At 37.0% G+C, this 17,661-nt stretch overlaps 1 protein-coding gene across 33 annotated transcripts in view; it reads right to left on the reverse strand.

Annotated features, from left to right (window-relative positions):
* The window catches only part of NRXN1 (neurexin 1), a 726,520-nt gene that overhangs the window by 377,680 nt on the left and 331,179 nt on the right, over positions 1–17,661 (reverse strand). For all 33 annotated transcript variants that reach the window (XM_071580693.1, XM_071580684.1, XM_071580616.1 and 30 more), the window contains 3 exons: positions 7,136–7,258; positions 1,704–2,085; positions 986–1,176 (listed from right to left, as the gene is read on the reverse strand). In XM_071580693.1, the coding sequence (XP_071436794.1) occupies positions 986–1,176; positions 1,704–2,085; positions 7,136–7,258 (696 nt within the window). The remainder of the gene's footprint in view (positions 1–985; positions 1,177–1,703; positions 2,086–7,135; positions 7,259–17,661) is intronic.

Consider the following 17,661-nt stretch of genomic DNA (forward strand, 5'->3'; position numbering starts at 1 on the left):
GTCAAGAACTTTTTTAAAGAATGTTAAAATACACAATACTTTTCCACATGACCAGAACATATATTCTTATTTCTGATTAGGTAGTCAGTATTTTAAAAGTATACTTATACATCCTTTCAAAAAGATATTTTCCTCTGAATCTAATTAGCTTTTCAGAAACCCATCCTTAGAACTGATTGCTCTCATTTACTTTAAAATATACATATATATATATATATATATATATATATATATATATATCAGTTTGATTTATCAAAATGGACCTTAAGAAACTAGCTGGATCTATAACATGTAAGTTTATATCTATAAAAAAAAGTTTATCCCACCGGCAACTGAAATTATAACACTGCATATTCAGGTGAGTGTGGTTAAAGTTCAATATATCTTGCAACTTGTATTTATGACTGATTTGAAGGACTGCTACATAAGATAACTTCACTTAGAAGACAGATTATGATATTAAACCAATGGATTCCATCCCTTTTCCCAGAAAAAGGTAGCCTTCATGAGAAATACTGAACAGTGCGGGAGAGGTGAAAGAGTTCCCCAATTCTCTAACATAGAGATCAGCAGTTCTGTGAAGCCTCTGTACTCATAACGTAAAGCTTGGGCTATGGTTTTCACATGCCATTTATGTAACTTTTGTTCATTTAAAAATCATGCTTTTTACATAGATGTTGCAGGCCTCCTTTAGTCCCCCACTTATCTTTTGGTTCATATAAGCCACTCTGTGTTCTTATAATTTCCTCCTTTTTCCCCCCCACAGCATTTTCATACATTTGAAGTTGTACCTGCATGTGCAGAACTACTACTGAACGTACATCATCAGGTTAAGATGATGAAACATCTTATAATCATATTCATTATTATAAAATAAAAGACTTCACATGGTATTACAAAATAAAATTGTACTTTACATACATAATTTATTTTATCATTCTGTAATGACCCTCACTGTAGATTATACAAGAATATTTGTACTTACTTTTGAGATCTAAATTTCTGGCTCCTGCCGTGCTCTGTGTTGTGATTTTAGTGTCAATCTTTACAGTGTGGAGATTGTTGGTATCCCTTGATATCATCACATTATGCCACTGGTTGTCATTCAGAGGTTTATTAGAACTTCCTTTGATGAGATTGGCACCATTTCCCAAGTCAAACACATAGTGTAAATATCTGGGAAAGGAGAAAATATTGGAAAAGTTTATCTTTCTTTACATGGAAAGGGGGCACTAATTAATATGTCTAATATTTTCTATTTGCTTGTATTCCTCAATACTGCTGGTAAAACCAGAAGACAACAACAAATGCCAGATGGGGAAGCAACTATCATTCAGAAAAATTGCCACTGGTTTAGATGAGTTGTGATGTAGTTCCAAGTTTCTGGAAAGTAACAAGCTCACCGAGTACCAAGACATGCATACCTATGTAGAGAGAGAACAAGAGGAAGCTACAAAGTAGTACTTCTTTGTGCTAAACACGAGAGAAGTTATACCTATTATTTACTTTAATATATTTCAGGCATCTAGCTTCATCTGAAAGAAAGAATCACAATAAAACATATGAAGTTTAACATGAAGAAACATTTATCAATCATATATACCTGGTCAGATAAAGATTTGTATCTTAAACTTTCCCTTGTATTTCTCCTGTACATACATTTTGAATAGACTGGTTTTGTCATTATGCTAATCCATACATACCCTTTTACTAATTCAACCACAATGAAATCATTTCCATCGCCACTGTTATAAAGTATCAATCCATCCAGAGAGGTGGTTTTGAACTGGAAAAAAAGGTGCATAGATGTATACGCTTGTAGTGTAGCCAGTGCAACATAACTTGCTTTTGTTTTAAAGGTTACAGGGTCTGCTATGATGTTCCTGAACCCAAATCTTGCATTTAGCTCACAATAATCGATGTCTCCGTTTTTACATAAGTCAATGTATGCCATGCCATTAAATGTCAGACTCTGTAGATGCCCGATAAAATTAGAAGGCACAGAAGACAGGTAGCGCCGTTCTGTTATTATTCCTGTTTCTATGTTGTGGAATTCCAATCGTGTGTGATCACCAGCCATTTGACCTTTAAACAGCAACAATAAAACACATGTTAGCATCTGAAATAGGAGGTCAAAAAGCACATCATGTGATTAAGTATCTGCATCAATTTCACACTTTTCAGAATGTGCAAGGCCAATTCTTGGCTCCAATCATCTAAATTATTGGTAAATCCATGAGCCTTTCCACTAAGTTCAGTATGTTTGAATAAGGCCAACAGGAAGATTTCTAAACTGAAACACAATACCACAGCACACTGCACTGCTAACAAAATCCCTCACTTTGATTATGCTTAACCAGATGTGGGGTTTTACTATAAGCAAGTGCAATTACTTCACATGAGGATCACAAAGGTCAATCTCAGAGCAAACCAACAATCAGTTTCATCAGAGAGACATAAAAGCGTGAGGGGTATTATTCCAAGTAGTTTGCTTAAAAGTGCATGATTTAGCTAGAAGTAGGAAAGATTCCTGTTTCAGCTGTCTTTGGTACATTAATGCTGGCTCTGCGGCAAAACACTGTGCTGCATGGTTGGACAGTTGCTTGAAAGATACTGAGCTTTGTACCACGGGGATAAACTATAATGGAAGGGACAAAACAGATGGCCAGAGCAGAAAGCCTGCAGCAAGGGTGTAAACCAGCTTCTTGTAATCCTGAAAATAACAAGGTAATTGTTTACATTAGAGAGGTGGCCAAAAGCAAGCACCACAGCTACCTCTGAGTTTCTCTCAGACTGAAATTTGCTGACTGTATAGCTCATCTGAAAGAAAAGGGTCAACACTATCAGGATACACTGCATATGGGTAAGGTAGGTTTTTAAGTTAGTTAATAAGTACCTTAACCAGCACATCAAAATTTTGTCCACCGAAGAGTTCCCTTTTCTGACAGAACTTAGATTTTTTCCATGCTTATTTTAAAGAAGTAGGGCAGTATCATCACAAGGCTGATTCCTTGTCACATTGCGTAGGTATGGTGACAAAACAGCTTTTTATTACTAATCAATTTCACCACTCAACATATCTTTTGCAAACGAGGGACTAGATTTCCCAGTTCTTTAGTTGTTTCATGTCTCTCATGGAGTACAGAGAAGGTGAAGAGCAGACCTAGCCAAGCTGGCCTAAATACTGGCACAAAACTGCAGTTGCCACAGTGGTAGTATGAAGCGGTTGACAAGCCAAGTTCCCTCTGTCTTTCCCTAAACATACTATTCCAAGAGAAGTGTGTGTGCTCTGCCCAAGGCTGCACACATTTATCAGTGATGCAGAAACCCTGGTGGCAGACTCACACAGCTGTACCTTCATAGGTTTCATAAGCAACTGCCTGTGTATATATGTGTGAAGGGGGAAAAGACAAGGGAAAGATAAATGTAGATATTTGGGCTTTGCCCAGGGAGACGAATTCACCAACAGTTTAAGTCTCAGCCCTGAGATACTAGTACAGGCATAAGTGAAGTTACAGTGAAAATAGCTCTGAAAATTTAACAGCATTCAGACCACACATGCTCAAAAATTGCTCTAAAAATTTATGATAAATATTTACCAGTAGCTTACTTAGCTTTAGGATGATTTCTATATGAAAACTTATTCTACAGATTCCATTGAACACCATATGGGATCTGCAGTGCACTGCAAGAGGCACCTTGAATCCCAAGGACAGTTGTCTTGATGTTCTGGTTGCCAAACATCAGTTCTGAAGATACTATTTTCCCTGATGTATTAAGCAAAAGTGGGTTCCTCCTTATAATGAGTCAGGGAGCTGTCTTGAAAAATGCCAAATTTATATTTGTTGCAAGGACAAGAGCTGCATGTTGCATACCAGCCAAAGAGCTGAAGATCATGTTTAGAGGGGAACATTATATATTCCAGTCTTACATCACTTCAGATGGCAATGCATTAATGTCACGGCAAAAATCCACTAAGCTTTGGCCTGTAGCACAGTATACCCACTACATTAAATGTATTTCTTTCTTGAGCACAGTAATTAAAAAGTTCCAGAATATGAGCTAACATCCCCAATTTCCCTCTAATATTTCAGTTCTACAAACATTCGAACAAGACCTTTAGACTTCACGTAGTGCTCTGCAGGATTTGCAAATACAACAATGAAGCAAATGAGAGAGAGTTTGTACTTACAAGGTGGAGCATCTGGAGTTTTATGGGGGGGTTTTGGTTTGTTTTGGTAGTTTTGGGGTTTTTTTTGGTTGGTTGATTGGGTTTTGGTTTGTTTTGGTTTGCTTTGTTGGTTTTTTGTTCTTTTATTTTTTTAAAATTATTGTGTTCATGCAAAAAAATGCATTGCTTATTGCAACACTATGGAACATAATACAAAAGGCCAGTTGAATTTCTGTTCATAACCATAAGCTAGGTATCTATTCTGTTATTCAACTTCAGTGATCTCCTTCAATCCACTTTTATTTTCTATACATTTAAATAAAACAGAGTGCAAGTATTTAAAATCTTGTATGATGAGTAAAACGTTCCAAACAACCTGCCTGGCTTCTGATGAAAGATAGTTATGATTCTGAGTTATATTATTTATCCATGCACACATTATGCATTTGTCAAAGATAAATAAGCTCAATTCATGGATGAATAAGTGACATTTTATAATCTTTAAATACTGGAAAGTCAGGTTGAATTTTAATGGCTTCCTCTTCAGCCTAAGCTTTCTGGATCTGTTGTTTGTTTTTGTTTTTGTTTTTGTTTTTGTTTTTTTTAATATGACATAGGAAATAGAATAAAAAAAGGAAGACACAATGAGTGGCAGGGGGAAGCTGGAATTTTTGATAGGAAGTCAGTTTTCTTCCATATTCCTCTTATAACATTTATAATAACCTTTCATATGAAAAATCAATGGATTATATTTTAACCAAATTTCTGATTGTTGGGACTTCTGAAGAAAACTTCTAAGTAATTTCAAGCAAGTGCACTACAATCTGATATGGCAACTCTTCCCATATTCTTTCAGGAAATTCAAAGCTACTGCACATTAAATTCTACTAGACTTTGAAAACACTCAATGTTGAAAAACAAAAACAAAATAACAAAAACAAAACAAACCAATCAAACAAAAAGATTACAGCACTTACACGACAATAAAGATTACTAACAGCAGATTCCCCATGTTATCAGACTCTCAAGTTCCCTCTGTTCCTTCTCTTATGCCAGTTCTCTCCTTATTGGTGGAGGAGGCCATATATTGGCCACACAGATTCCTGCAGGGAGTTTAGGAATTTTAGGAAGACATTTTCCCTCCAAAATACTGGGATGACTTTCTCCCTTTGGATGAACATTAAACAACTGTGTATTATGCAAATGTAGGTAACTTCCAACTTGAAGAACTGAGTGGGATTTCGAGTCAACTGGCTAATTTCTGATACAGATACCGGGATGTGGGAATAATACAAGTGTTGTACCAGAAAGCTGGACCCACAGGCAGCACTTCTGATTAATCAGGAGGAAACTGAACAGTCTCACTGGCTTTGGCAGATAAAACAGAGTAGAGTAGACTGGACTAGAGCAGAATATTTCACCTGGAAGCGATCTATATTGGTCACCTAGTCCAGCTGCCTGACCGCTTCACAGCTAACCAGATGTTAAAGCATGTTATCAAGTGCATTACAGAAACACCTCTTAAACACGGACAGGATAAGTGGACCGACTCCTCCTCTAGGAAGTCTGTTCCAGTGTTTCAGCTATTTCCTAAGACCATGATATTTGATAAGAACTACAGTTATCCACAAGAATGATTAAAAGAATGTAAAGTCCTGCATTCTATACTTATTACCTGTCTAGACTATATATATGATTGAAACCTCCTGTTATCATCTCAATCATTCCTATATATTTTTTACTTTTCTGAAGCTGCATTGAGCGGTTTGGACTGAATCCAAAGGACAAAACAAGTAATTCTTGTTGGTTTTGTAACCTGCATTTTCTGTAAATTAGAAATCTGCCATGAAGAATCCAAGAAGTATGCATTTGGATCTAGACACTAGATTTTGATCTAAGCATCTGCCTCTATATTAGAATATACCTTATTATTTGGGTGGCAATTGAAACAGTGAGAATACAATATCTTTCAGTACACTTCCTCCAATACTATAAATTTGATTTCAAAAAGAAAATAAATTATTTAGGCTATCTACATTCTTGGGAAAATGACACTAAGCATCATCACATATACAAACTTCACCTCTGGAAGATCTATGGGTAATTCCTGATTATAAAAAACATGTTCTTGCAACTATTGAATACATAGCTATTAATTTCCTGCCAGTGGCATGACCTTCAGTGTTCTGCTGAGGTAAAAAGGGTTTATTAAAGAAGGTGCACGCCTTTTAAAAAACTACCTAAATTGTTATCATTTTAACTTTGAACCAATGATAAAAGCTATTTAATGCTACACAAAAACAAATGAAAATACTAAATAGCTAACACAAAATTAGGCACATTTTATTGTGCAAGGAATCAGGGCCAGAAGCCAGGTTTGTTGCTATTAATAACACATATGTAAGCATTAACTTTACAGAACAAAATCAATGTGCTATTACCCTTTCTGATAATACATACATAGAAATATATTTCTAACATCTGTTAGCATGTTGGTTTTTTTTCTCCCATTCCAACTGGTATTTTTAGTAATTTTTACCTAATATTTAATTATTGAGGACAGCTGATGCAAGATTTAGAACACAATAGAATATTCTTCAAACATTTATTAAATTCTTTCTTACAGCAATGGCTTAGAGTTTAGCCCTAACAATGCGTTGAAAGAAGCATCTTACTTGCCTTCTCATTAGTGGTGTATCAAGTTACTTCTCTCCAATTACTGTATAAAAACATTCATTTAAGTCAGCATGAAGGTTTTCATTAATTTCAATAGCAACCTTAGAGCAACATTAATATCAAGTGTAATAACACACTTGTACCCATATTTCAAGACACATAACATGGATTTTGAATCTTACCCAATACAAGAAAAAAGCATCTGTTGCTTTCAGATAAAGAAATTCTGTTTCTGTAATAGTTTTTGGTGTTTGCCCCCAGTAACATGGAGTCACAATGACACATTACCTGTCACAGCCTGCTGGTCATCCACCATTAACTTTAAACTTTTTCCTCGCCGAACCACACGCACTGTGTGCCACTCATTATCATTGAGGTTATAGCCAGCAAAAAGGGTTTCTGGACCTTTGCCTGTAGGATATGTCAAACAGTCATTATGCAATCTTTAAAACAGTTTACATGTGAACCTCACAGAGAGAGAGACAGAGAGACTGGCTGGGCAAATGTTAAAACTCACCAAATGTCACACCAAGCAAGAAAATTACCAAATATAAGCAAACATCAAAATATAGAACTACTACATTAAAACAATTTTAATGTATATTTAACTATCTAAATGCACTAGGTTTTCATAAATAGGCACAGTCAGCATGGCTTTAATTATGCATTTTTTCAAACATACAGGCCTTTAAGAAATGGGATTACTGAGCCAAAAGATCTTCAGCATGCATTTACAAGACTGAACTTTTGTTCCTTCTTTAAAAGTAATTTGATGGAAAATAACAAGTGTCAAATGTGTTTTCATGTGTGTTACATTTTTCTTAACCCGTGTCAATTTCTCTGTTCAGCTTCTGTTTGTTTATTAGAACTTCTCAGAACATCATCTATTACCTGGTCTTCTAGATGACTTGCTAATACTCAGATCCAGTACTTTCTGATGTTAGTGGATCTTCAGACTATACTTTCCTTTTTCATTTAATGGATACCTCTTTTATAATCTATTTTTGTCAGCAGTACAGCAAACATTTTTGAAGTAAACCATACATGTAGCACAATGTACTTGCAATAACCAAGCCTAAGAAACAGGATATCTTTAATACTGAGGAAAAAATTTCTCATAAGAAAAGGATAATGGAAATTTTTCCTTGCACTGTTGTCCCAGAAGAGAAAGAAACATCCTGACTTTGAACTGTCATTGATATGAATAGGTGATTGATCAAACACTGAACCAATCCATCAATCAAAACATATGTGGTGACTGTCCAAAATGTAAAGCTAATCTGCAATTAACAAATTACATTCTCATAAAATTGAGATCTCCCTGGTCTGTTTTTCAGTTCCTGTGTCAGAATAAATGCTGCTAATAACTAAAGTTATCAATTAAGTTCTAAGCTCTTCAGTACAAGAGAAACATGGGGCTCCTGGAGTGGGTCTAGTGGAGGGCAATAAGAAGAGTTAGTCAACGGATGCATTTCTCTTACAAGGAAAGGCTGAGGGAGCTGTGCCTGTGCAGTCTCCCAAAGAGAAGACTGAGAGCAGACCTCATCAATGTATGTAAGTATCTGAAGGGTAGGTGCCAAGAAGCTGAAGACAGGCTCTTTTCTTAATGCCAAGCAATAGGACAAGAGGCAATGGGCACAAACTAATGCACAGGAAGTTCCAACTGAAAATAAGGAAGAACTTCTTTAATATGTGCATTGCCCAGGGAGGCTGTGGAGTCTCCCTCACTGAATGTATTCAAGAAAAATGTGTACATGATAGTGTGCAATGCGCTCTGCAAAGACACTGCTTAGAATCATAGAATCATAGAATCGACTGGGTTGGAAAAGACCTCCAAGATCATCGAGTCCAACCCTTGGTCCAACTCTAGTCCATTTACTAGATCATGGCACTCAGCGCCACGTCCAATCTGCATTTAAAAATCTCTAGGGATGGTAAATCCACCACCTCTCTGGGCAGCCCATTCCAATGCCTGATTACTCTCTTGGTAAAGAATTTCTTTCTGATATCCAACTTAAATTTCCCCTGACAGAGCTTAAACCCGTGCCCCCTTGTCCTATTGCTGAGTGCCTGGGAGAAGAGACCAGCCCCCACCTGGCTAGAACTTCCCTTCAGGTAGTTCTAGACAGTGCTGAGGTCACCTCTGAGCCTCCTCTTCTCCAGGCTAAACAAGCCCAGCTCCCTCACCCTCTCCCCATAGGGCTTGTGCTCCAGTCCCTTCACCAGCCTTGTTGCTCTTCTCTGGACTCGCTCCAGCACCTCAATATCCTTTCCGAACTGAGGGGCCCAGAACTGAACACGGTACTCAAGGTGTGGCCTCACCAACGCAGAGTACAGGGGAAGGATCACTTCCCTGGTCCTGCTGGCCATGCTGTTTTTGATACAGGACAGGATGCCATTGGCCTTCTTGGCCACCTGGGCACACTGTTGGCTCATGTTGAGCTTCCTGTCAATTCATACTCCAAGGTCCCTTTCTGCCTGGCTGCTTTCCAGCCACTCTGCCCAGCCTGTAGCACTGCAGGGGGTTGTTGTGGCCAAAGTGCAGGACCCGGCACTTGGCCTTATTGAACTTCATCCCATTGGAATCAGCCCATCTCTTAAGTCTATCCAGATCCCTCTGCAGAGCCCTCCTGCCTTCCAGCAGGTCGACACTCCCTCCCAACTTGGTGTCATCAGCAAATTTGCTGATGATGGACTCAATTCCCTCATCTAAATCATCAATAAAGATGTTAAACAGGACTGGACCCAACACAGACCCCTGGGGAACACCACTGGTGACTGGCCGCCAGCTGGATGCAGCTCCATTCACCAGCACTCTCTGGGCCCGACCCTCCAGCCAGCTCCTAATCCAGGAGAGGGTACACTTGTTCAGGCCATGGGCTACCAGCTTTTCCAGGAGTAAATTATGGGAGACAGTGTCAAAGGCCTTGCTGAAGTCTAGATAGACCACATCCACAGCCTTCCCCTCGTCCACCAGGTGGGTCACCTGATCGTAAAAATAGATCAGGTTGGTCAGACAGGACCTGCCCCTCCTAAACCCATGCTGGCTGGGTCTAATCCCTTGTCCACCCTGAAGGTGCTGTGTGATTGCACTCAGGATGAACTGCTCCATAACCCTGCCAGGCACGGAGGTCAGGCTGACAGGCCTGTAGTTGCCAGGGTCCTGCTTGCAGCCCTTTTTGTGGATTGGGGTGACATTGGCCAACCTCCAATCATCTGGGACCTCCCCAGAGAGCCAGGACTTGAGAAGGAAAGTTTGACCAGATGAGCCCACTGCAATCCCTTCCAACCTTACCCATTTTGGGATTCTGGAAATGAGATTCATAATAAAATAACTTTTGACAGAAAAATGTTAGGATTACCCTGAGTCAGCCTGTTACTTCTACCGTGTCTCTTCCAGGTGACTGTATCACATGTGTCGGATTTGAAAGAGATATGCTACTGGCCCTGAAACTCTCTCACATTTCTATCTGGATTCTTTTCCATCCAGCACAGGCTAACTGTGATGGGTGAGGTCTGTTAATAAATGGGTACCACATGACATTCTCTAAAATCAAGGCCTCCTGACTTCAGGACTTCACACAGGGAAAAGGACACTGAGTTTGATGTAGCTGTTCAGCATATTCAACAGTTTTCATCTCAGATATTTTCCATTTTCATTAGCATTTTTTAATTCCTGATGGTTTATTGCCCTGCTTTTATATTCAACCTTTGCTATTTTGAGCATGCCAAGGGATGTCCAGGAACAAAAATATTAGCTAAGGCAGAGGCAGTGAGATCTGATAATACTGTTTCTCTATGTGTCTATATAGACCCTAAGCTAGGAAATATGTTTGAACCCAGCAGAAGGAGAAGACGTGTCAGCTGCCTGAATAATTCTGTGCCTTACATGTTTACTTTCTATGGCAGGAGAAAGACCAGTTTTGCATAAAGCTTAAGTGAATAATGTTCTCTTTGAGTGTGGTGATATAGACCTCTTAAGCAATTTCTATTACTCTATATTCTATTAGGCACTTCATAGAAAGCAATAGTTAACTAGCAATGGAGACAACAGAGGGATTTACAAAAAATGCTTAAATGACATGAGCAAAAAACTTAATGAGAGTCAGTAGGCCTGCCTAGATACATATAATTTAATAGTATTGTAAACATATTTGTACTTCATTTGTTAGTCCAATTCCTTTGTTTTTTATTTTAAAGTAGTTGAACTTCTTAGTCTCCTTTATCTCACTTCAGATTTCTAAAAGACCAAAAAGCGTATGCAATTTTAATTTACTCTTACATTAAGAACCCTCTATAGTATCCCATTCATGCAAAGGTACCTCAGTGAATATAAACATCAAATCCAACTTGGCTGCTCACATTCACACAGGCAAATATATCTATTAACTTTTAATGGCTAGGGACTTGCAAACTCTTCCTGTTGTAAAAATTAAATGTATGTTTTACTATGCATCAGTCTATTTTCGTTGCAAGAGTACTCTGAATGAAAAAACCAGGTCAGAACTCCTTGTAAATGGTCTGTTTACACTGCACGCAATCCAAAAGGGAATTAAAGGGGTCCATGATGAAAGGGCTATAAAAAGGACAAACCTGGGTATAACACGCTATGGGAGCAGTGCACTGAAAACAGTCCTGGCCTTGTTGAAACTAGCTACCTTGCTGCCTACTAGCTACTGTCTTGAAAAGAGACTGTTCTTTCCTGAAGCTGATCTCTAACAGAGAAGATCTTTTGTTTTGTCATAGAGAGGACAATAAACTATCAAATAGCAAGATTTGGTTCCTGGGTATTGCTGTCCCATCATGGTCTGTCTCTGCAAAGTACCAGTTTTCCATGGCAGCTGGAGTGGTAGCTGAGGAACGATGGATTGTCACCAATCCTGTGCAAATGCAGTGCTTGAGCTGCTTCCTGGTCAAGAACATACTTCTGTATATTAAAGCAGCAAAAGTGCTTGTGAGCAGAGAACTGAGGAGAAAATTGCCTAAATGCTTAAACGTAAAAACATGTAGCAATCCCTTGAAACTACGCAAGAGTTCAAGAACTGAAGAAGAAAACTCAACAAATCTTGCTAACTGGCATTGGCCTACCTCAAACGTAGTTTATATTAGTACTTTCCTCACTGACTTTCAAATATATTGACCTGAAACTAATTTAAACATCATGTTATTGAGATCACAACCATTCAGAGTCTTCTTGTATCCTGGTTTATAGTTCTCTACTTTATACTGAATCTACTATAAATTTATAGCTCTTCAGGCTTATGCTGACTTGACACGGATCTGACACCACTTTATTTAAATCATACCAGCAGAAAGTGTTTTTATATGTGTACTTAAATAAGAACTGGCATATTGCCACTTTTTTTTGGGCTGGAGGCTATTTTGAGTTTTATTAAAAAATATGTTTAATTTCTCTGGGAAGCAGAAAATCAGGAATCCTAATCCAAAAAAAAAAAAAAAAAAAAAGGTAAAATTTGGTTTTTTGTTTTCTATGAATTGATACTACTCTTTCAAACTTATGTCCCTCCACTTCTAATTACCATGCTGTCCTCCACCTGGAATACATCCATCTCTTTCTTGCCAGGACACAACCAGCACTGGCTCACTTTCTGACCTACTGATTCTCTCAGAAACTAATACCTTAATCATAAACCTTTCCTTTCTGAGAAAAGATACAAACTGGAAAGACATTCACTAAGTATCTCTTCTTGTTTAAGTATGAAATTTATTATAAATGTCTATGTTCGGGTCTTTTCCTGTTTTAAATGCTTAAATTACTTGATTTTATCCATTGCTAGAGGAAATGGATAGTACCAAATTAAAAAATACTGGCACTTTTATGGCTATCACAATTTGCTCATAGTCCATCATGCCAGTAAATTTGCACATCCATTTAAATCATCCTTTTACATAGCAAAATTCAGACTGGACGGTCACTTGATATAGGTACATATCTTGATGATGTAATTCATTATGAACTAGGTCATAGAAATGTAAACTCATAAAAATTACAAGTTAGAGGTTTCCTCAGGCACCTGAAGTTGAGCTTACTTTTCTGACAGCACCTCAGCTGGAACTTTGGTCCTTTTAAAAAGTAAAGGAAAAAAGTATGAACCTCCAACAGAAAAGTATTCTTTTCAGCATGCTGAATATTCTAAATGTTCTCTGGAGATTTCTATCTTGTGAGGAGTCTATTCAGCCTAATTCAAGTTCTGAAGATTTGCTGAATTCAAAGAAGTCGGTCAATTAATGGTAATATGCATACCTTTTTGTTTTACAGATATCTATCCCATGGTACTTTTATTTTAACCAAATATTTAAACAGAACTTCATAAAAACAAACAGATCATTTGGAAACAAGGTACTAGCTTTTGGCATCATACCAAAACATATTCAAAACTAGTTGTCTAAACAAAATACCTGAATTATTATTGTTTCTTACAATGCCATCCACCAGTACCAAGGCAAATACCAAAATGCTTGCAGCATTCAATTCTGCAATCAAAAGTAGATAACAAAAACGAAATATTGAAAGAAGGACAAAGTAAATAGAGTCTAGCAAAGGAAGACTGAATGGTTCAGTGAATGCTATACTTACCTATGGAACCAAAGTTATATACAGGCAAATCACTACTATCTGTTTATTGGTCAGCATAAAAGAGATCAGTGGTTTCCGCCGGATGGCTAACAAGAAAACTATGCCTACTACAGCTATCGATATTAAGTGGCATTTAGACAAAAAGACATTTGGACAAGAAGACAAAACCCTGAGAACACTTCAATTAACAGACAATGAATGTTGCTTTAAGTCAGGGTTGCCAAGATTTCTTCTAGCTAAAATAACAAATACTTTACAATTCAGCTTCCTATGTATAGATAGCTGAGTGTCTCAGAGACAATGTTATTGTAAATACCTATGTCAGATGAGAGAACTCTGTGCCATTTCAATTAATCCTGCTTTCTAGAGTAAACCCAGCATGGCTCTAATCTAGGCTTCTCTTCCAGCATTCAGTCAGTCTCAGAGTCATGGTACAGACCTCAAGAGGCATCTATATTACATAGCAGTCTACAGCACAAAAAATTTAGAAAACACTCCTTCAAAACTAGATACAAAAACATAAGATATATAGGGAAAGGCATCTTAATCTTTGCTATCCTTTCTATGGTGGTTTGCTGTAGTAAAATTTTTGTTTTTTTCAGAACACTAGTTTGCAACCTTGAATTTAAAAAGTCAACTAATATAGTGCATGATTTGTATTTTAAATGACTGTATCATCCCGAAATTCCCTGACTATGCATGTTTCTTTACAATAGAAAAACTACATTACCTTTTTAAGATAAAAAATATGTATCAGGTTATTATGTACAGCTAATTGGTAAATCAACTTGAGAAAGTCTAATTACAGGTCAAAGAAATTTTGTTCACTGCATTTTCCTCCCAACAGACTTATACAGAAAATTCCACAACAATAGCACATTTACTGAATTGCATCAAGCAAAATATGTCAATCTTGCACTGCCCACAATGTTCCAGCTCACAATAGCTTTATTATGGGCAAAATTACTTTGGACAATTTGGGTAGTGTATTGCTAGTTTAGGGTATTTTTATTTTTTTTTATTATAAAAAAATGACATATTGGAAATTAAAACAAAGGAGATTAAAGTTGCTAATATCACTCATTAGCCTTAATTTCACCTATAGAATAGATTTGCTCATATTCTTAAGAATAATAGGAATATAATGTTAAATCTGTTTCCATAGAGGCACATATAAAGAAATGTAGAAACTGAAGCAAGGTATTTTTGAAAATTCTACTGGCTCCCTCTACATGACCAAACTGCAAACAGAGTGCCTTTAATATTGATCTAGCTCACTAGTAAGGAGATACAGCATACACAGTGAATTCACTGGGGATGAAAAATCCATAGAAGGATATAAAAAACAACCAATCCAGGAATCAAGCACAATATCTAGCTCTGAGGATACAATGTTTGTGACACCATTCTCTTTTCTGTGAATATGCTTCCCCTGACCATGGTCTGAGCTGCTCAGTATTACCTCTCTCTCAACTTTCTCTTACTTTTGCGTTAAGCAAGTTATTTATATTGGGGTGTAATGTTGCACATACTCATCATTAATTTCTTTTAAGCTGTGAGATATCAACTGTTACACATCAGTTTCTACATAGAGTCAGTGGATCCAGGTTGGAGGGCAGAAAATAGACAGATCTAGTAGATTAATTAAATCTAAGAATTCTACCAAGATTACTGCTGATAATAACTACTGTCTTGTGAAAGTCTATTCTCTACAAACAGAATGAGGACCAGCACTGAATTTCACAAAGATGGAGAGGGGAAAAAAAACCCATCAGAAAGCAGTAAAATTTAAAGTGGCATGTCTTGGTCTCTAGCCTTCTCTGCCAGACCAAACCATATGTAGAAGACATACACCTGCTCTCAAAATTTACAAGTGTGCTTTGCTGGATAATAATTGGGTCTATATTAATTTGAACCATATTTCCTGAAAAAATGGTTTTGAAATTTCAATTACAACTATATGTGAACTCTGAGCACCTGAGAGGGTAAAACTTGGAAAGGAAAACCTTTATTCATTTAGTTACTGTTTTATGAAATGTCTAACAACTTAGAGACATTTCTCAACATATTACTCAAACATTTATGACTTAAAATCAGCTGCACTTTAATTTAGTTTTGTAAGTCATATATCTAAGCAAGTGAAACACAAACAGCCCTAAGGACATGTAATTTTCTTTCTTCTTGGAAATAATGAAAGAAGAGTATCTTTTAAAAGCAGGTAAAACCAGAAGTCAGCTAGGTCTCTGTATTTTTAATGTGTGCAGTTTTGCTTTTGTACTGTTCTCCGAGGATCATAACTATCAGAAAATGTGCTAAAGGTACTAAAAGTTTTATGAATCTACTCCAAGGCCCTGAACTAAAGGGATGCTAGCCGTGGACTAAAGTCAATGAGCTTGAAAAATAAGTTTGTTGCTTTGTCAGCTCACTGCTGAACGTTTTTAGACAAATTTTCAGAAATCATGGCAAATTTGACAATTGATTTTGCTGTAGGTAAGCTAATCGTGAACTTTTAATACATGCCAATTTAAAGCAAACTTGAGTGCAAGGTTATTTACTTTGTATTTACTGCAAGAAATGTGCACTTGCAAAGATTGTGCAGCTTCTGTGGGTTTGTACGGTCATATCATTCCTTGAATCACGCTGAATTTTTTTAAGTGCACTCAAACCCTAACAGTCTGAGTTGGTATTCAGCAGACTCACTTCCACAAACTACTTGTGTGACTTTAGTAAATCTTTATTTGTTTTCACCTCAGTTTGACATGTCTGCTATCATGAAAAATTTCAAACATTTTAAGCTGAATACAATTGAGCATTTTGCTTCAAGTCAGACGCACTTAACACAATCACTTTCAACATCTTGACTTCATTCTACCTAGTACAAAAGGAAATCAGCGTTTTCAGAAGCCTGCTATCCCATTTTCTCAGGTAGCTTCCCAGTTCCCAGAACACTCCTGTAGCTGAGCCTGAGAAAACCTCACAGGAAGGTGACAGTCAGGGAAGCCAGGTAGTCTGGCCACTAAGTAGGGGACAGACTTGAAGAACTTAGACTATCACTGCAACAGCTTGTGTACACACACAGTGACTCTGAATAACACAGAGAAAAAAAATCAGTTTGGCTTCATTACTGAAATTGTTTGCTTTTTAAAATATTGTCCACCACAAGCTAGTATAGTGGACAAGGAAGAAAAAAATGGGAAATTTTAATTAATTTACAATACTGAAACTTTCCCTTGCAGAATGTTTGTATTACAGAGAGCTTGTTTCAATGGAAAATTCCTTTTAACAAAAACTTTGTAAAACCAGTAGAGAAAAGAATGGCTTGTTCATCTGGAGTTATTAGTGTTTACTTTTTTCCCCTTCTGTAACAGGAATAGAATTGAAAATCATAGGAACTGACTTGGGAACTCCTATGTGAAATAGTACTAAGACTAATATGAAACTAATTTTAAGTAATATTGATTTTTTTTTTTAGTAAATAGTCATTGTTCAGATATGACTTCCATAGCAGCCAGAATCTCTAATATTAATTAATTCTGTAAAAATTCAGAGTTGTGTCAATAGCACTAATTTGTAAAATGTGGCTTAAAATAAGAGAAAGAAAAGTGATCCTAAGATGAATTCATGTTGATTGCCTGCTTTCCCAAGAAGAGTTAGACTTTTACATCAGCAGACTCACTAAAAGGACCAAAAGTCCAAACCCCTACAAAACACAGAAGCAGAAACATCCATTCCCTGTCCTGGATTTCTAGAATCACAAGAATATGCTTCTAACTTTTCAAAGAAATGGAGAGCTATACACCTGACAATCTCCTTTTCATTAGACATCATCTCCACAAGTTACTTTGCACCTCAGCTTCCAGAGGAATTTTCCTGTCTCCTCTGAACCCAAGAGATCTGGAGAAATTCTGACTTGAAAAAGAAGGATTTCTCCATAACATGGCTATCTTAATAACTTTGATAATCTGGATTTTAATTATTGTTGTGTAAATCACTGCCATTCAGCTAATAAATAGGCAAACAAAAAAACTGAGATATGCAGCTGGTACAGGCAACCAATATGTCTGGTCTCCAAGTGTACCCTTATGAGCCTGAAGGGTACTACTACTTTCCACTTTAACACAGTGAAGGAAAAATTACAGCATTTTGTTTTGTTGAAAAAGTAGGTACTTTTTATTATTTATTTTTTATTGAGAGAATTGGAAAATTTGTTGTACTT

The sequence above is a fragment of the Pithys albifrons genome, chromosome 2 (assembly GCF_047495875.1).
Source record: "Pithys albifrons albifrons isolate INPA30051 chromosome 2, PitAlb_v1, whole genome shotgun sequence".
Taxonomy (NCBI): domain Eukaryota; kingdom Metazoa; phylum Chordata; class Aves; order Passeriformes; family Thamnophilidae; genus Pithys; species Pithys albifrons.